Here is a 21,403-nt window from a genome sequence, read left to right as displayed (position 1 = left end):
AATATTCACTTTGAAATTTATAACCTCTCTTTTTTCTTAGTTTTACAAATATTCATGAACTACCGTTGTATACTAGGTAATTATTTTTAAATTTCTATGTAATATATGCTATCACCTAGGTTAAGTTGTAAACCAGCCTCGGTTGAACTTCAGCCTTTCATTGATTTTTCGTATCTACTTCTTCTTTATAAACAATGTATGTCAATGAATAAAGCCCATTTATTATTATTATTATTATATAAACATATTTATCCAGTGTAGTTACATTGTTACATATAATTTTTTTTTATTTTTAGTATACTTCGTTAACAACTATGTCGTTCAGGAAATGCTGCATTTCAAAGTATTCAGCATCTGCAATGCTACACAAATTTCCAAATCCTAGAAAATATCTAGAACAATTCACAAAATGGGCGCACTCTATTAATGATAGGAATATCAATGGTAAGTGAAACATTTCCATTCAATTCTTGATCGTTCAAATAATAAAACAATTCAAGTAGGATGAATACAGTTATTTCAGATGCCTGGCTATTCAACTTCACATCATTAACAGTTAGTTTTGACTTCTCTGTTGGAAATGAAAATTGTTCGTCCTCTATACAGACTTTCATCGGAACGGTTGTCATGTGAATAAGTTGTTATGACAGAGACTTTTTAGAATCGTTATAATTAATTTTTGAATTGTCAAGTTATTATCAGAAAAGTTAAATAGTATATTTGCATTGCTTATATTCCTAATTATCTGGATATTATTCTAGCTAGTTCAGTAATATTCTTAATTTATGAGTTTTCAAAATTTCATTGAACTCTTAATTTTCATTTTCTCTCAATACAACACACTCTCAAGAGTTTGATTGAAAGGAGTCAATTGGTATTCGAGTAACAATGGCCAAGCACACCATCAAAATTATAATCACCATATTCCGATGAGAACGACATTGGTTTTTCCAGTGTTGATTGTGACTTACTTCAATGATCACCTCCTAAGGAAAGCGGCAATTTTGTTGCATAAGATCTTTAATTGAGTTTATTTCCATTCATATCGATGGCTAACTCAGTTTATTCGTTTTGATAGAGTCCAAGTTTGAATTGTCGAGTGCTCACGTTTGTAGCTGAAAACACGAGGAGATTAGACAGACCTTGGACATGTTTTTATATCGAAGATTAGGAAAGTGATTCGTGACTATATTTCATATTGAAAACGGGTTTTCCAGAAAACAAGACAAGACGATAGAAAGGTGAGTCACTTGTCTTTTTGCACGAGGGAAAACGCAACTGTTTATCGTCGATTCAATTCAATAGGCTGAACGTAAAGGCGGATCTCCACCAAACGGACAGAACAGCGACAAAACAAAAAGTTGTGTTGTCAAAATAAGGAACATTTTGAAGACTTCGAGTCGCGAGCGACTGTTTTTGTCAACAATAACGTCCCGTCGGCGGGAGGAAAGTTCAAAATCGGTGATTTTTTTTGAGTTGAGGCATCAACTACAGCGGTCATTAGCCTTTTATTTCCGGGATCGAAATCACATGTGATCTGCACTGTTTTCATTAGACCTGTTTCATATAGAAATGTTATCATTTCAAGTAATGTTTTTTCATTTCTAAGGCTTGTTGCAGTTTATCAGGAAGAAAGCAATCGTTTGTAGCTTGGTTATACAGTGTGTGAGATTGCAAACTGCAACAACCTGTTATTTTGGAACCCACGAACCGATTTCGAAAATAAAAAATTACATGTCATAGTACAGGACGAGATCTATTCAAATATGTTGATGAATATGGATTTTTCCTATTTTCAAGGCCCACTATGACCTGCTCAATCGGTCGATTGATCAGGTCATAGTGGGCCTAAAAAATGCCATTAGGTATTTTTTATCGGAATAGATTCATAATAAACTGTATAATAAACTTTAGACTTCGAATATTGCTTTGCGGCAATATCTTGATGCAAATTTTCAAGGAAAAAGAAGGAACAGCCCTTTTATTCCTTGACCTCCTCGATCACCAGGCCTGACTCCATTAGATTTTTTCTGTGGGGATATTTGAAAGGATGTATTTATAGAAACAGAACACTAAATTTGAACGAACTGAAGGAGAGGATATTATGACCAGTCCATATTATCACGTCACTGCTCGGCATAAGCGAGGTTTCGGTTAGATTTATACGACATCATTACTTGCCCGGGGTGCAACGACTGTTATCGTTCAGCTCCGAAATATACAATTGAACAAATTTCGTTCATGAATGAGCGACGATCTTAATTAAAAAGCTGTGAAATGCCGCTGGCATGTGGAACTAGGCAGCTTGTTTTATGGCTCACAATGGCAGACTTTGATGAACGACTACTTGTAATAAACGTCTTTGACAAACGGGTGCTACGCGAATTAAATTTTTCTTTCGTTAATCGTCGCGCCCTTTCATAGGGCTGTTCATTTTGGCAGACTAATTGAGTATGAATGAACGCTGTTTTAATTGTGAATGTATTACACTGCCAGTTTGAAGTTTCAAAGGGCCTGCAAAGTCACATGTTTTTGGCTACTACTTGCTACTCCATGAGAAACTTACAGAAGTAATAATAGTTACAAAGGTGAAAACGAATTTATTGTTACGAATAAGCTTGACGTTTAGATATCAACTTGATATAAAGACCAGGAAAATGAAGCATCTCCTCAGAACTTTGAATTCCAGATTGTGCGTTCCACGATTATATTTCTCCCGTGTAGTCGGCCAGTGGGTCAGTCAGTGGGACGTTGAGTCAGTGAGTGAGTCAGTTAGTGAGTCGGTGAATCGGTTAGTGAGTCAGTAAGTCAGTATGGGAGACAGGCAGTCAATCGGTGAATCAGTTACTAGTGAGTGAGTCAGTCAGTAGTGAGTCAGAAAGTAGGTCCGTCAGTCAGTAGTGAGTCAGTCAGTCTGTAGTAAAAGTAAATCAGTCAGTCTGTGAGTCAGTCAGTGAGTACTGAGCCAGTAGTGAGTCAGAAAGTCGGTCACCAGTGAGTCAGTCAGTAAGCGAGTCAGTTGGTGAGTCAGTTGGTGAGTGGGCGAGTCAGTCAGTTGGCCGGTCAGTGAGTCAGCCAATCGATGATTCAATCGGTCGGTGATTCAGTCAGTCAATGAGTCAGTCACTGAGTCAGTCAGTCAGACAGTGGGTCGGTGAGTCAGTCAGCCGGCCAGCCAGTAGGCGAGTCAATCAGTAAGTCGGTCAGTGAGTCAGTCAGTGAGTCAGTTATTAACTCAGTGAGTCAATCCGTCGCTCGTTAGGACAGTTAGTCGGTGTGTCGGTCAGTTGGTGAGTCAGTCAGTCAGCTCGTTATTCAGTCAGTCAGACAGTGTGTCGGCCAGACAGTCGGTGAGTCAGTCAATGAGTGAGTCAGCAAGCCAGTTAGAAAGTGAGTTAGTCTTATTTTATGAATATTTCAGTACCCAAGAATCATCACAAGGGTCACAAAATATTATCATTGAAAGTAGACATCACCAAGATCAGTTAAACACAAGACATATCATTTTTATCGACTTTTTTGGGTATTTGTTATCTTTCACAATCTGAAAAATATAAAAATTATAATGAAGAATTTTATACAAGTGCAGAAGGACAAACTTTTAGTTTATCCCGATAAGTTACTGCGTAAAATCAAAGTATTTTTCACAATGAAAAATGTTCTATTATTCAGTAACTTGTCGTATTTAACAATTTTGCCTATAAAAAAATTGCTAAGAAATAATACAATACTTATCTTAACGTTTTGGAGGCCAAAATCTGCCTCCGTCTTCAGAAATGGACAAAAAAAAATTCGAAGATATTGGCAGTTATTCCTTTTTGATTATTTATTTCTTTACTTCTTCGACAGATGTCAAAACTCCTTTGACGAATAGAAGATTTTTCTTTGTGAAATATACTTTGATTTCACGCAGTAACTTATCGGGGTAAACTGAAAAGTTTGCCCTTCTACACTTGTATAAAGGACTCCATTATAATTTTTATATTTTTCAGATTGTGGAAGATAACAAATACCCGAAATAGGTCGATAAAAAACTGATTTCCCTCCACAAAAAATGACTTTCGTTGAATATGTAAGACATATTATGTTATGTAAGATTTTATCAATCTAATAGTATCAGAATATACTAATTTTTATTTTAGTTTCTATCAACCAAAGTCTGTTATTTCATGCATATCACTTGTAAAAAATAATTCCGATCTTTCACATCTGCAAGGCGTCACGGGACGGTTCACAATTTTTTTGTTTTTCTGTGTAGCTTTTACTGCAAGGCAATTAGTTGCCTTATAACTCTGAAATCTTGTTAAATTTTCCCTGAGAATGTTATATTCATATTTTTGGAGAAACGAGTGCAGGTATTTCTACCATTGCAACCTAGTTAAGAGTGCTAATTTATTCAAACGTGTGCAAACACTTCATTCTTTATTTTCGATATATTTGTCCCGATTATGAGTCATATTAGTCATTGAAAACATTGAATATGAATTGATTAGTGTAATAATTGGAGTTTGGATCTATCAAAACATTGCCTTTTCCCAGAAAACATTACGCAAATCATTAGAAAACAATCACGTTCTTTGTAGAATAATTTACAAAATGAATAACATGATTGATAATTCCTACCTATGTTCAATTATAGTTTAATAACAGTGATAGAAATTATATCCTGAATAATATGTAAGTGTAAGAGCGGATCCAAGTATGAAACGAAGGAATAAAAAAAAATGTCGAATAGTTCGAGTTAACTGATGTTCTTAAATAGTTCAAATCGTCTCTGTTCCTCGAATGGAATCATGAGAATTTGAAAAAATAATGAACGTTACCAAGGTAGCTGATTTTTAAAAATGTGTTACTTCATTCGGTAACTTTGTCATTCAGTTCTACAACAAAATTAAATTTGACGTAATAGCCTAGCAGACTTTCCAATTATAACAAAACCGATCAGCTTTCAAGTCTCCAGAAGATAATGAGAATGTTCAATGAATATTTTGTTATCTTTATTATTGTCATTATCTCGTCTGAAAAATAACTATCGAAAAGTACCTCATATGCATAAGGGTAATGATAAAGTGAAATTTCGGTCATTAGTATTCTATTATACTTCCAAATTCTCGCTGATTACCAACTATTGAAATGCCTTTAAAAAAAAAAACAACATGTCGAAGACATTCGACCTTCGCAAGACGAGATAATCAGATATTAGTTATAATAGCCTTTTCATAGTCATTTGTCAGTTGTCATCCAATCAGTAGAAGTGGCTGGTGCTATTTTTGAATTTTTTGGGAGTGAAAGGTAAGTTGAAGTGTATGATGACTGGCATTAGGTATTAATTCTTATGTTTACGTATTCAATAAATATAGTTTAGAAAAACCAAAAAAACACATCCAACTAAAAAGTTGAAAACATTTTTTTAAATAAGCTTAAAACAATAACGATCGGAAAATACTAGTATTATTGTGAAAAAAGCGACTGGCGCCTGATATACAAAAATAGAGCACAAAGCTCCCACGCTTTTTTCACAATAATACTAGTATTTTTTTGTTTCAAGCTTATTTAAAGAAAATATTTCCTGAACTTTGCCCTTTTCTGAACTTTGAAGGGCCATAACTTTTTAAATAAGGGAGAGCGCCACTTTCTTCTTTCGGATTCGTAATCTACACATCAAAATATGTTTCATTCAAAATATTAATGGACTAAAAATATTTTTTCAGTGAATAACTTTATTTTTCAAATCAAGCACCTTATTTCTAATTTTTCGATTTTTTTAAATATTCGAGTAACTGAATTTTTTAGGTGTACAATTTACGACAAAGTTTTCATTATCGAAATCCATATTCTGGTTTGCTTTCAAATAATCGAATTCGTTCAAAACTTTTTTCTGTACTGAAACAGCTACTTTTATTTAAACATTGGATCAAAATCTGTTCAAAAAATATGTTCAAATTCGATAAAGTTTCCCATCAACAATTAATATTGAAGTTGGATTCATATGGTATTTCCTCAAAAATACAAAATATTCTAAGATCGTATTTGAATCATCGTAGTCTATATGTCGAGTATGAAGGTGAAAAATCGGATGTATTTTTCGCACAGTCGGTGGTTCCCCAAGAACCTAATTTGGAACCGCTGTTATTTTTACTTTTTATAGATAACCTATGCGCTTCTATACAATCAACAAAGCTAATCTTTGCTGATGATTCAAACCGTTTCAGAGAAAAACGAGATTCGTCTGATTGTATGTTGCTTCAGAGGGATTTGAATTCACTACAAAAGTGGTGTTGTGTGAATAAACTCTTTCTAAATGTTGGAAACTGTGAAATTATGACTTATGACGTGTATTAAATCTATACTACTTCGATTATACAATTGATAATAACGACTTACCAAGAGTTGATGATACTCTCGACTTATGAATCTTATTCGACAATAAACTTACATTTTATGGGCACATTGAAATATTGTTCAGAGAGCTTTTGAGTCGCTGGGATTTGTTATAAGAAACTGCAAAGAGTTTAGATCATTTGAATGTATTCGTTCACTTTACTATAGTTTGGTACGTAGTAAACTACAGAAGAAATTCCTTAAGTTTGCGTATTATAAGAAACATGGAAACTTTCCGGTTAGAAATTATAAATACTGACTGAATTAAATTTTGCAACATTGAAAAAAAGAAAAGAAATTGCAGATCTCATTTCCATCTATAAACTGGTCAATGGTCCCATTGACTCACCAACTCCACTGTCCCAAATTAATTTTAATTCACCTCGATATTCGTCCAGATCAAATATTACATTTCGCATTAATGTACCCAATTCTCAGCACCATTTCTACAGCCCTAGTGCGGATTTTATTAGGTTGTTTATGAATATGTCAGCCAACAAAGGACTTAAGGGGTTTCCCATCATTAGACCCTCGCTACAAATGTAAAAGTTACCATTGAATTGAACATTGTTTCGAGCTATTCCTGTTTAAATATTGGGTCAACGGTGTTTCTGTCTAAGAGGCTCTCAACTAACCCAATTGTTTCTATTGGTGGAATACTAGGAAATAAAGTTTGGACATCACAAGTTATTAATTTAGCGTTGTTGAGAAGAGTTATGTTTCATTAGCATTTTCGAAACTTTCATGGATAAAGCAGTTTTGTAAACTTTTAAGTGTAAATTTTACATTAAAATTTGTTTTTATTACATTATAACGGATTTTCATCAAGCTCACTTCTATTATATTTTTTATGTTCACTATTAACCTTCATTATTCTAGTGTTTGTAATTGAATATCTCTTATTCTGAAATATTGAGATATTTCACTATCATTATCAAGATGACAATTATTCATCTGACTAAAGTAGGCCTTTGGGGATTTCCCACAGCAGCAATAACAAGTCGAGATATAATTATTATATCGCTTTGTTTTCTCGGTAGAAGTTCATTAAATTAGCAAAACACTGTCGCCATTCTCAGATTTTGCTACTTTATTTGCAAATCCTCACTTCCTGAAAATGGTTTTCACCTGTTTGACCTATCAGTTCAAATTACAAATGACACTGATGTTTATTATAGTGAATTTTGAATGTTACACATACTTCCTCTCGATCTGACAGTGTATCAAATAGTCGTTCACAACAAGCTGCAAACGTGTGTAATTGTTCAAAACATAGTTAAAAATGAGATTTTGAAATTCCGAATGATTGCGATGCCTGGAAAAAAATTTATTCGAGTTCAAAGGTCAAAAATCTCGAAAAAAATTGGTTTTTCGCGATTTTCAGGAAAACGGTAAGTTTTATCATAAAATAGTTCGGATAAAAATTGTAGATCATAAAATTTTCTACAAAAATGCATCAATACTTTTTTTTTCTTAGAGCCATCGTTTCTGAGATACAATGAGTCAAAAAGTTGTAAAAATTGTAATCGTCATTATATGCACACGTTTCCACGCCACCTATAAGGTAGTGTAATTAGCGCGTTTTTTTAACGTGGTTTCTCCAGTAGGCCTATTTCAAATACCTGTTGTGATTCTGTCAAATTGAAAACTTGCATAATAATATATATTATAAAGGGTTGGAAATTATAAAAGCGATTGAAATTAAAGAAATGTAAAAATGTATTTATCTGAGTCATAATCTTCAAATACTTCTTCTTGTCGTTCTTCTTCTTGGTCTTCTTCTTCTTGATCTTCTTCTTCTTCTTCTTGATGTTCATCCTGGGTGTAGGTAAACTGCGTCAAGAATGATGTATCGCATGTTTCCTCGTTGGTGTCAAATGCATCCTCCACTATTGGTGATTCAGCATTAGAACATGACTCGATTACAACTTTTCGACTCATGGTATCTCAGAACGGTGGTTCTAAGAAAAAAAAATTGATACATTTTTTGTACAGAATTTTATGATCTACCATTTTTATCTGAAGGTGTTTTATGATAAAACTTACCGTTTTCCTGAAAATCGCGAAAAACCTTTCGAGATTTTTGACCTTTGACATGTAGATGACCTGTAGATGACATAATAAGAAAAAGAAGTTTAGTTTAAGAATGAACAAAATCTCGACTTAAATAAGGTGTGTATGAGGTAAATTAGACGTTGAGTCCTTTTCAATGAAAATAGAACTTTGAACAAATATCAATAATTAACTAAAATGAAAAGACAAAATAACACAACTGTGCCCTTCTTCGAATATTAGTCACTGGACGATTAATTTCCCTCCTCCTCAATCTTTGGAACTCTCTAACAAGCTGTGTTGAAGGTCCTCAATATTTTGATATTCCCTCTGACCATTAACTCTATTTTTCAGTGTACCCCATAAGAATGTATCCATAACACTCAAGTCTGGAGACCTTGCTGGCCTCCTCACCGGCCCATTATTCCCAAACCTTTCGGTCAGGTAATTAGATACTCATTTTGGAGTGTGCGGTGGAGCACCATCATGTTGAAACCAGATGTTATTATAGTTAGCCAAAGGTAAATCATCATAAAAACTTTAAATAAATGATGAACCAAAACCTCTCCAAAAGTAATTGGTATTGAGATTGTTGATGAACTACTCTATAATGGATTAGATGTTTTTTGTTCGATAATCATACGATGTTTACACATTTATAAGCATCAATGAAATCGGACAACGTAAACACTAACTTAAAAGTAATTATTGTTTGCAGGAGATAATAATGATATATTCAACATCCATAAAAACTGCATCATGATGAACGGAATACCAAGGACGTGAGGAAGTAGTAATACTACTACGTATCTCAAAATATCAAATGACTAAAAGTTGAAAAGAATGATTATTTTAACATTCTATGTTTTTGTGCCACTTGTATTTGTAACTAACGTCACTAATCAACTACATTTTCAAACAAATATGTTTGTATTCGTTTGAAAAACATGGAAATGGAAAGAAAAATCCAACATTTGGGAGTCATCTTTCGAAAGAGGTGGCACAAGTTCAATCACGATTATAAAGTATTGTATTTGGAAGACAAACATTAAGAGTTCATCTTTTTGGAACGTTTGTTTAAAATCTGTTTTAAAAAATCTTTTTGAAATCTGTTTTTCCGTTAATCAGCTGTCGCCCCAATACGAACGACAACTCTAAGAAGTTGAGAAACTTGTGCTGGCTAAGGACTAACGAGGTCTTACCTTTTAACGTGTGCTTCCTAACACGGTTGCAGAATCATCCCAGGTTCAACCAAATAAATCAATAGATGCCAAAATTCGGGATTATAACTCAATGATCAAATATATTTCAATTGATTCCTTTTAGGAATCAATTGAAATTCCTTTTATTGAAATCAGTTTCCAACAAGAAAATTGGTAATTAGAACAGACCTTAAAAGTAGGTGAATGATAGCTCAGGTTCAAACTACATCCAAATAAGACTATATTCTCTAGTCTTATTTGTCCATAGATAGGTGAATAGTTTGGGTAATGAATTTATCATGCAATGAACTAAATCACTTCGGTTTGGTTAAATGTGCCGTAGATCGTGTTAAAAGCTTTTTGGAACACCGATCTCAGTGTATCAGCCTTGATCAATCAAAATCAGCAGTTCTGAATCCAAATTTGGGGTACCACAAGGTTCCATTCTTGGGCCTCTTTTATCCAACATCTATATCTCAGATTTTTATAGAAGTATAAAATTTTACTCTATTCATCACTACGCTGGTAATACTCAAATCAACCTATCTTTTCCGGATAGCAACCTAGAAGCACAATAACTCATGAATGAAGATGTCGATTCGCTGTACAACATCTCATGCGCACATAACTTAAAGTCGAATGCAGAAAAATCATCATGTATGTTATTTGGTCCCAAATCTATGAGAAGACTGACATCTAACCACAGCAAGATCCACATAATCGATTTTGCCTTGCCCTTCACTTCTGAAAGTATGAATTTGGGTTTGTTGGGATTGTCTAAACATATCAGCCATCTTTGTTAATCATCTTATGAGATTTTCAGACAAATCTTTTCCAATAGGGATATTTTTACTACACAATTCAAACTTAAGCTTTGCGAAAATTTATTGTTTTCTAAATTGTCATATTACGTTTGCATATATGGACTTGTACTTACTCTTTCCGCCTCCTTCCGTATGCGCAAATTTGATCACATTAGTAGTGGGTTTGACGACTTCGAATGTTTAATGCTTCAAAAACTACGCACTTTATACATATATCCTTACCAAAATACATAAATTGAATTCAACAACACAACTTGATTACTTGTATAACAGACTTGTTAGCTTCTCCCAGACAACTGTTATACCCGAAATGGCTTTGTCTTGGTCATTCCCATTTGGTCATTTGATTTGATTTTATTTGACAGCTCGGTACTTTCCACTCGTAGTTTTTCCTATATGTATAACATTGATTTCAGGCTTTAGACGATAACGACATTTGAAAAATGCCTAGTAACTGGTGCTCTGTATGTCAATTTTTGCCAAGCTCTTATTATTATTCATTTCTATTAGGCTTGTATTACTGTGTTGGTTAACTTATCTTCTATTCCATACTTGTTTCTGGATATTACTGGAGTTTTTTCCCAACACCAATCCATTATTTTAAGGGTTTGACCATCTTGATCATCTTCAACAGGACCCAATAGAAATCTCACATTAAAGTGTGCTTTTTGATTACGGATTAACATATTAATGATATTACGTATATCAGGAAGAAACATTGTATAATGTGACGCATATTTCATAGTCACCGGCAGAACGAATTCACATTTTTCAGGGATAATTAGCTGACGCTCTACTAATTTACGATAAGATAAAGCTCTGTTGCCAATTATTTTTTTATCAGAATTATGACTTTGTACAAAATGCATATCGTCCATTCCATTCGGAGTACTGTGTCCATCACTTCTTTGATCAGATGTTGGTGTAAGTTTTGTTAAAAATTCTAATATAGCTTTCAGTTTATATAAAAGTTTTCTGATTAATTCGGCCGTTACTTGATGAAGATCCATAGTAATTTCAAAAACTACACCTCAACGATTTGATCTCCACAAACTTTATTTGAAAAATATACCACAACATGTTTCGCTAAGACATTAGCTTTTTCAAGTGATTTGTTCAAGTGGATCACTTGAAAAAGCTAATGTCTTTATTTGTCTTTATTTGTCACTTTATTTGAGAAATATATCACGACATGTTTCTCTACCATAGTAGCTTCTTCAACAATGATTTGAATCTACAAGTTGATTCTTACGCTAATATTTATATACCACAGCAAACTAGCATGTATACATGCTGACAATAGTTAAAGTGTTAAATTATCTAAGTAAACTTCTGCAAGATGCCCGTTTTGAGACTTTGGCCATTATTCTCAAAATATACTTCTGCGCAACGAATACATTTGGTATAGTGCATGTTACATTGCTGAAAGTTGCTGAGCTGTCAAGATATCTGTTAGGTTTCTGAAGAGATAACCTAATGAGTCAATTTTACTCGTAAAATTCGAAGTGTTGTTTCCATGTCAAACATGCATCAATGGTAGTTCCCAAAAAATTTGTCTCTTCTTTTCCCAGAATTGACATATTCTTAATTTGAAATTGAATAGGCACGCAATGTTTTTGTCGATTGTGAAATCTAACCAATTGTGTTTCGTTAGCACTGAGATAGAAAGAATTAGCTCCGTATGCAAAGTATATTTACATTTGTCTAAAAGTGAGACGTATCGTCGGCATATATTGTTAAAGAAGTATCCCTAATGTGTGACTTCAAATCATTTGTATATAAAAGGAACAATATAGGCCCTAATACCGATCCTTTTGGAACACCCATTAAAAGTACTCGTACTGTGGTTACTAATTGTAACATATTGTTGCCTATTTTCTAAAAACGATGAAATCCAGGAATTTGCTACGCCACAAATGCCGTATGAGTGTAGTTTACGTCCTCATTGTATGTTTCCTAAATGATATCTTGGGGTGAGATCCTCGTCTACCGAAGAAGTGAATCTGGTTTATACTAAACCAACTCGAATCTCTTCATTATCCCAATTTACATATCAGGTTCTTAAAGTCGGTCCGCTGCGGACTTGGCAGGCCGGAGGACTTGGAAATACCATATATTGTAATGGTAACCGTGATGCACATTCACTTGCAAGTTTTCTTCAATTTCCAGAACTCACCTGTTTGTGTTCGATCGACTGTGCCGGGAGTGCTTGTCGTAGATTTTTGTTTTTGTGGTAATTGAGTTGTTCATCGCTAAGTGTGCTGTGGAGAAAGTGGCGTTGGTCTAGTGCGAAGTGAGTATTTGAACATTCATTTGTTGCGGTGAAAAACAACTGTTTTCATGAGTATCGTAGATTCAGAAGCAGAATAGGATCGAACATGTAGTCCGGGAAAATAAGATTTTCCTTGCCAATTACTGAATTTTTGCTAGACTTTTATTCTATTCTGAAGGGTGCTCAACCCCTGAAAAATTTTGTTGAAACCGAGTGAAGCGTTTTCTGTTGGATGTTTCAAAAATAGCACGCTTTGACATAATGGTGAAAATAAAGTTTTTCGACCATGAAACTTTTTTGCCAACGTGTCATACGCTTTTTTGGTCGATTGTTTATTTACTTCAACCATTTCCCTTCACAGAATAGCTGAGACATCTTAGATATTACAGGTTTTTGCAGCAGAATTCATACTGTCCTTCATAGAAAGGCATTATCACTCATATATATTTCGAAACTGTTGAAATTCCAGGTTGAAAAGGCTTTTTGATTCGTAGCTGAAAAACTGTGAACAAAAGAAGTGGCTTTTCAACACAATCGGCTAGAAACCTCTAGTTTCTGTTCCCAGATATCAGATATAATTCGGATATAATGAAAATTTCGACATTCCGAATCATAACAGCACTATCTATAAACGATCCTTTACGTATCATGCTGTAACATAGTATAGATATGGATAGATATACATAGATAGATAGATATATTTTATTGGTCTATTTGAAAGAACTTTTACAAGTTGTGTGACAAGTCACGAAACAAATCATATGAGTAGAAAGATGCAAATTTGTCACTTCAACAGATTTCAAACATATATACAAACAAATACATATACTTATACTAATATATACACACATATATACTTATGTATACATATACACACAGATATTTTGCACATTTAAAAACATTTAAGAATTAGAACACATCAAAACGACTCTGTTTAACAAAAATTGTGAACTCATCAATATTGTATGGACTTATATCTAACATAAGCACCTTGATATTATAGTTAATTAAAACACTGAATCCTTGAAAAATGTATCACTACCGCTGTCAACAGTGATCTGAACATAAATATTTGTATTTATTTGACTATTGTCCTGAAAATGGTTTTATATTGTGCCTTTTCCCGCAATGCATTTTTTTCAAACTTGGTTGATTGAAAGAATAGCGCTTTTCTAAACTCCACCCACATAAAATGACGATCATTTATTATTATTATTATTATTATTTTACCATAGTATGCGCTGGTCAGGCCCTAACTCGCCAGGAGCGGAAAACTCCACGACAAATATCGTTATCTTTGGTGGTCGAGAAGGACTACGATGACCAGATCTGTCGAAGTTTGTGCTGATACTTGCCGCGGAGAGAGTTTTTCACTGCTGTTACCTCTTGTGAGTGGCGTTGTTCCACCCCGAGGTAGGATGCTTCCATCTACGAGCTGCATATTAATAATTATCATTATTATTATTTTTTTTATTATTATGAAGTGAGTCATCGACTTTTTGAGAATTTGAAAATTGTAAAATCAAATCTCCAGAGTGAATCGGTTTTCATCTCCCCTATCGTCGCAATCTCGAAAACAGGAAAAAGTGACAGGGGGGGGGCAAATCTGGTGAATACGGTGGCTAAGGCAAGATAACGGTGTTGTTTTCCGTTAAAAAATTACGAACAAGCAGGTGCATTATAGTGATACAAAAGGCATGTATTGTTTTTCCCCAATACTGGACGTTTTTTTTCATATTGCTTCTCGAAAATGAAGCATATTTTCAAGATAGTACTCCCTATCGACCGTACAACATCTTCTTGACCTTGTACACTTGTAAATATTTTTCTGACTCAGAGTACAATCATCGTATGCCACTGTCATCATTTCAAGTATTTCTGAGCACTTTATTTCATTTTTTACTCAAAATTTGATGCAAATTATCTGATCCGTAGGAAATTCACAAACAATAAACTTTTGAAATTATCTCACAGTCTCACATGTCTCTTTGTGAAGTCTTTAGGAAACAGACGTTCGAGATTCACAAGCAATTAGCATCTATGCATGATTCAGCACTGGTTTATTGGCGGGTATTATTTTTTCGTCGTATTCTTTTTTCACCAAAATACCAACTCTGTTTGGAACCTTTGGTGTGGTAATAAATGTCACTGGAGTCTTATCCAACACCACCAAACCGTTATTTCAACACCTCGACACGTGTTTCGATCACCAAGTGATCATCTTCAAGAAGAAGATCAAACAAGTAATCATCTCCTTCTGAAGATGATCACTTGGTGCTCGAAACGCGTGTCGAGGTGTTGAATATAACGGTTTGATATCGACTTGATAACCTTCTATGACAATTATATTTTCGTGATCTATCCATCAATTTCATCAGCAACCAACGAAAACAATTCAGAAAATTCATTCATTTATTAATACCTAAAATTGCTGTTTTAAACTTCCTCTTTGAAGATGATCACTTGGTGATCGAAACACATGTCGAGGTGTTAAAAATAACGATTTGGTGTTGGGAAAAAACTACAGTAATATTCTAAAATTGCTGGTTGAAAAGGAATCTCAGTTCGTAATCGGTAATCATTGTAAATTAATTTCAGAATATCAGATCACCCCGTATGATCAGAACCGAATTTTTCGAGTAATGCAACGGATATATTCATTTATTTGATTTTCAGTCATCTCTCAGTATCTCTTTAGAAATTTTACTCTACGGAGATGAACCAAATTGAAGATTAATCACAAATGATGGCGTTACAAACACATTGTGAACTCAAGTCATTAAGAGTTTCCTTTGAAACCGGTATTCCAAAAATAGCCTTCATATTCCACTGATGCCGTTGCGATCTTGAGTTCTTAAGAATTGTTGGGGTTAAAAATAATTACTGAATTTATTCAACGAACTTATTGATGCTGATATTGACACAGCTTTAGTAAATAGTTTGTTAGTCAGAAAAAAGTTATGACTGGTAAAAAAAATTCTTTTTGACAAACTGTCATAACACGTTTCATAAACTCTACGATTTGATCTCCACAAACTTTATTAAAAAAATACACGACATGTTTCTCTAACATGTTAGATATTTCGTAGTGGATACGTACTGAATGTTAGGCTTTGCCAAACAGATATGGAACACTTGAATAGCAAGAAGAAGTTCAATATTAGTGATCTCCAGTTGGTCATTCATAAGAATGTTTGAAATTTTATAATTTTTAAGTTTTATGGAAGGAGTCGGTCGATACTTGATGAAAATCCATAACTAACGTATTCTAAAAACACTTTATTGTGTGATTTTCACTAGATAGTTTTACAAAAACGCAACACGTGTTTCGCCATACAATGGCTTCCTCGGGCGTGTCTTAATAACTGAAGAGTTATCTAATTCTAATTGACCATTTAGTAAATTACCCGAATTCCTGAATATATTGATTTCTAAATATTCTATAAGATTGAGTTTCAAACTCTTCTCTTTTAAATGTAACACATCGTGTTCATGATTGAACTCATGTCCTTCTGCTAAAAGGTGGTTTGCAAATGTGGAATTGGTCTTTCTATTCACAAAACTACTTCTATGCTATTCAATTCTTTGGGGAAATTTTCTTCCTGTTTGGCCAATATACAGTTTTGAACAAGAGCCACAGGTCAGCTTATATACTCCTGATCTTACATACATACATACATAAAAAGGACTACATGGAAGCTACGAGATTCTGAGAAATGACCCTACAACCATGTACCAGAAAAAGGTTAAGGAAACTCTCAAAACAATAGAATTGGTTGTGAATGGAAAGGATAAATGTAGAGCATTAATCATGAATCCACAACCACCAAAAATGTATTCCCTTATTAAATTACACAAAACCAATTTCCCGATTAGACCAGTGGTGTCGTTTGTAACGGCACCTATCGTATAAATCTCAGAAATCTTGATTAAATTGATTCAAAACCTATACCAATTTCAAGCCAAAATTCAGTATAAATAATTCCTATCAATTCAATTATCGAAATTAATATCGTTCGATGTCCTAAATTTATTTCCCAGTATTCCGCCAATTGAAACAATTGGACTAGTTGAGTGTTTCTTAGACAAAAATCACGTGAATCCAGTAACAAAACAGGAAATTGTAGATTTACTTACCATTTGTCTATCTCAAAATTATTTCCAGTTTGACGGAAAATTCTATTCATGCAATGAAGAACTAATAATGGGGAACCCTTTGAGACCCTTGCTGGCGGAAATTTTCATGGATAACATAGAGTATGAAATCCATAATAATCAGTTTGCTAACAGTTTTTTGTACTAGTATAGATACGTAAATGATGTCTTAGTATGGCAAGTTCATTGAATATGCCAATTTCATTCACCCGTCAATAAAATTCACCACTGAGAGGGAGGTAAATAATTCAATAAATTACCTTGACTTAACTATTACGAAAAATAACAATAAACATGCATTCGCAATTTTTATCCTGGAATAAATGACGTGTAGCAGAATTTATTTACTGCACCTCTTGCAAATATGGAGTTTGTCGATATGTGATTTCTTTCAAAGATTAAAAGCAGAAAAAACAGCGTACCCACCATAGCAATAAAAAAATAATTCTCTGTATGTACAAACGTCAGTAGCTAATATTGATGTTGGTTCAAAGTGAGGTGTTGGTGTTAAAAACTGCTACAGCGCGTTTTCACTGATTTTGAAGTGTTATTGAAGTTATTTTGGTAGTCCGCTGTTTTTCTGACTATCAGTAAATATGGTAAATTATACGAATGCGGAAATGGCGCAAATGCATTACGTATATGGCCTTGTCGATGGTAATGCAACAGAAGCCAGGCGCATTCATCAGGAAAGATATCCTAATCGTGCCTTACCAGATAGCCGAACCTTTTCAAATATTCATCGTCGACTTGGGGAAACTGGTAGTTTCAAGAAAGGGACTCCGAAAGGTAGACCTCGTGTAGTAAGAACTCCTGACATTGAGGAAGCGGTGCTGTAAGAAATTGAGGAACATCCTGAGACGAGTACGAGGAAGATCGCTAGAACTCTGGATATTTGTCATCAAATTGTTTGGCGTATTTTGGTTGATTTTTTGTTATACCCTTACCATATTTCAAGAGTGCAGGCATTACTCCCCAGAGATTTTCCACAGCGTGTGAACTTCAGTCAGTCTACAAAGTATTGCACTAGATCTGCAGTTTGAGACACAAATTTTGTTCACAGACGAAGCAAATTTTTCTCGGAATGCCACTCAAAATTTTCATAACAATTATGTGTGGGCTGAAGAAAATCCCCATGCAATAACCGAAACCCATTTCCAACACCAATTTTCGGTTAATGTATGGGCAGGAATTATAGGTGATCATCTAATAGGCCCATTTTTTCTACCAGGATGCCTTGATGGTCGTTCTTATTTACACTTTCTCGAAGAAGACTTACCTGGGTTAGTGGAAGATGTGCCACTTGCGTTAAGGAATCGAATATGGTACATGCACGATGGCGCCCCTGCTCATTTCAGTGTAATTGTCCGAAACCATTTGAATACAGTTTATCCTAATCGTTGGATAGGTCGCGGAGGAACTCAGCAATGGCCAGCAAGATCCCCCGATCTCAACAGTTTAGATTTTTTTTATTGGGTCACCTTAAAACTCTTGTGTATAAAACTCCCGTTAATACTTTAGAAGATTTGAGAGAGCGAATACTTGCCTCGTGTGGAACTATACGAAATACGCTGGAAATATTTGAACAGGTGCGTAATTCCATGCGTAGAAGGGCGGAAGCATGCATACTAAGTGCAGGTGGCCACTTCCAACAATTTTTATAATCAGTTTTGGTATTATTACTAATTAACAAATTTTTACTATTCGTTTAGACTTACTGTCACAAAATAAAATAAAACTCGTTTTTGTGAAAAATTTATTTTTTTGCAGATTATGTTTTCAAATATTATTAGGGAATTGGTAATGCGTTATGAAGCAATTTTCAGATTCTCATTCATTTCAGAATTGATCTAATTTCTTAATTTGTTTTCTGTCGATTTTTATTTTTTTGAGTGAAAATCATGCGTCGGACAAAGAAATACCAGGAGATCAAATTTTCTCAAAAATAAATGAGGATTTTGAAAATAATTTTATTTTGAAAAGAAAGCATTGGCGTAGTACTTTTTCCCCAAAAATATTCAAGGCGAAACCCGTAGGGATGCCACTGTTTGAAAAAATACAAATTTGTGTACATCAGAAAATGCGCCTTGATTCATGGAACATATGTACCAAATATGCCAAAGATGTCTACAAAATTATCTCAGTTATTATTAAAAAACTGATTATTTTTGAAAACTTTGCCACCCTGTATCTCAAAAGTTAAGGCGTTTAGGACATACGTCTATAATAAGTTTTTTCTTTACCTTTATCTCCTTAAATAGTAGCATGTGTTTAAGGAACACCCTGTATATAGCATTGAATGTGTAGAATTAGTTTAGACACGCCCGAGGAAGCCATTGTATGGTGAAATACGTGTTGCGTTTTTGTAAAACTGTCTCGTGAAAATCACAAAATGAAGTGTTTTTAAAATACGTTATTTTTGAGTATATTAATTTCAAGTGCTTTCAAATGATTCATCTTTAAACCTTTATTTTCTGTGTGAAATTTCATTTTGGTTGTGCAAACGCAAACAAGAACAGATCTACATTACAATTTTGATATATTTTAGATGGTGGAAAATGAAAATACCTGAAGTAGGTCGATAGTAAAAATAATGATATAAATAGTAATGAATGATTCCTGAATAGTTCGCATAATCTAGAAACTAACAGCAATAATAATAAATCATTATAATAGGTCAATGTGAATATTTGTATTCGTCAATTATTAAGAATAATTTTTCCTTTATCACTTTTCCGTGATGGTTCAGTAAACAACAGGTACATAAAGTCAAGAAAATTGCTAGTAATTAATCATCGATGGATAAAATACAGTTCGAAAAACTTCATTACAATTAGTATTGCTCGCTTTTTCTATAAATTCTACAACCGTAATAGGTACTGAACATACACGTTAGTTTAAAAATGAATATTTGCCCAGTGAAAAATTTGTAAGTCTCCATATCAATTCTCATACAATTTTCAATGATTTCATATCACTCCCCTCCCAGAAAGTTGACATTCAACCGAACTCATGCAAAAAACCAAGATCTCTTGCGAAATCTTTCATCATTTTTCCTCTCATGTTGTGGTCACGTCTGAAATACTGATACTATTACGATGGTATCGGAATTCCAGCACAATAAGTTATTGGAATTTTGCCAAAATATACACGAGAATTCGGGGACTCTGGCTGGATTGCCACAAATCCTGGAATCTACAGGAATGCTGCAGGATATTACGTGCTGGAATGGCATGTCCATTTTCATTTCTGGGAGATCAGGAACGGGAATTGTTCACTCTAAAGAAATTTCCTCCTGGAATTTTTTTCCATTTCATTTTATGCTTTCATGAGAATTGAATGAAAAACCTTTCAATAAGCTGTTCATAGTGAACGACTTTTTACCAACACGAACTGAACTGGCCATAACAAACTTCAACTTTATTTTGAACCTTTATTCTACAAGAATTGATGCCACAGCATTGTAAGCCCATAGAGTTCTAGTCCTCAGTTATTTCTTCACCGTCCTGTATGGACTTCAAGTATATTATGTTTTCATCTAGTCACCACTTTCAATAATATTTTTTTCTTTCACTTTCATCCTTTACTTGAAGCGTCGATTCTGGGTATCGTTTTTGCCAGAACGATGTTAACAACCAGAGTATTTTTATACCTGTTACACAACACAACAAAAAAATATTTTTTTGAATGTTTCCTACACTAAATTAGTCAATTTCTACTAATTTTAGGGTGATAAAAACGAAAATAACAATGAAAAATTTTTATTAGCTCTGGTTTTTGAGATACACAGTACTTAATCTTAAAGAGTAGTTATACTATACGTGAAAAGTGAAAATACATAAAACAATATTGTTATGTTTCTTTTAGAATATTTTAAGTACAAAATTAATAAAAAAAACATTATTCTTAGTGTTTTGACAAATAAAAGAAGTTTGTACCACCAAATTTCAATTAAGTCCATCCGATTCATTGTAAGATCGCTGTCGTTTAGCTTGTCTTTTATAAAACACTTCTGGAGCATCCCTACACACAGACCAGCAGTAGTCTGCAAGCATTGCTTCATTCCAACGGCCCTGATATCTCTGTTCCATTAAGGCAATGTCTTGATGGAATCTTTCTCCATGTTCGTCACTCACAGCTCCACAGTTTTGTGGGAAGAAATTAAGATGAGAGTGAAGAAAATGAATTTTTAAGGACATGTTGCATCCAAGTTGGTGGTAAGCTTGAAGAAGTTCTTTAACCAATGCTGTGAAGTTATCATCTCTTTTGTTACCTAAAAACCCATGTACAACCCCCTTAAAGGCTTCCCAGGCTCTTTTTTCATTTCCTGTTAAAATCATGTCAAAAGCAGGATCATTTACGATTTCACGGATTTGAGACCCAATAAAGATGCCTTCCTTGACTTTAGCATCACTCAACCTGGGAAACTTTGCTCTCAAGTACTTAAAAGCTTGTCCTTCCTGGTCCATGGCCTTCACAAAGTTTTTCATTAGTCCCAACTTAATATGTAATGGGGG

General features: G+C 34.1%; 1 protein-coding gene across 1 annotated transcript in view; it reads left to right on the top strand.

Annotated features, from left to right (window-relative positions):
• Nucleotides 1–344: 344 nt before the first annotated feature.
• LOC111509958 (monocarboxylate transporter 9) overlaps nucleotides 345–21,403 on the top strand; it is a 32,629-nt gene continuing 11,570 nt past the window's right edge. The window contains exon 1 of the mRNA XM_074169196.1: nucleotides 345–444. Coding sequence (XP_074025297.1) covers nucleotides 360–444 — 85 coding nt within the window. The 5' untranslated portion in view covers nucleotides 345–359. The remainder of the gene's footprint in view (nucleotides 445–21,403) is intronic.

This window comes from Leptinotarsa decemlineata, unplaced genomic scaffold (assembly GCF_025532065.1).
Source record: "Leptinotarsa decemlineata unplaced genomic scaffold, Ldec_3_MD MMD2_P_RNA_scaffold_5, whole genome shotgun sequence".
Taxonomy (NCBI): Eukaryota; Metazoa; Arthropoda; class Insecta; order Coleoptera; family Chrysomelidae; genus Leptinotarsa; species Leptinotarsa decemlineata.
This window is presented reverse-complemented; position numbering and strand designations above follow the sequence as displayed.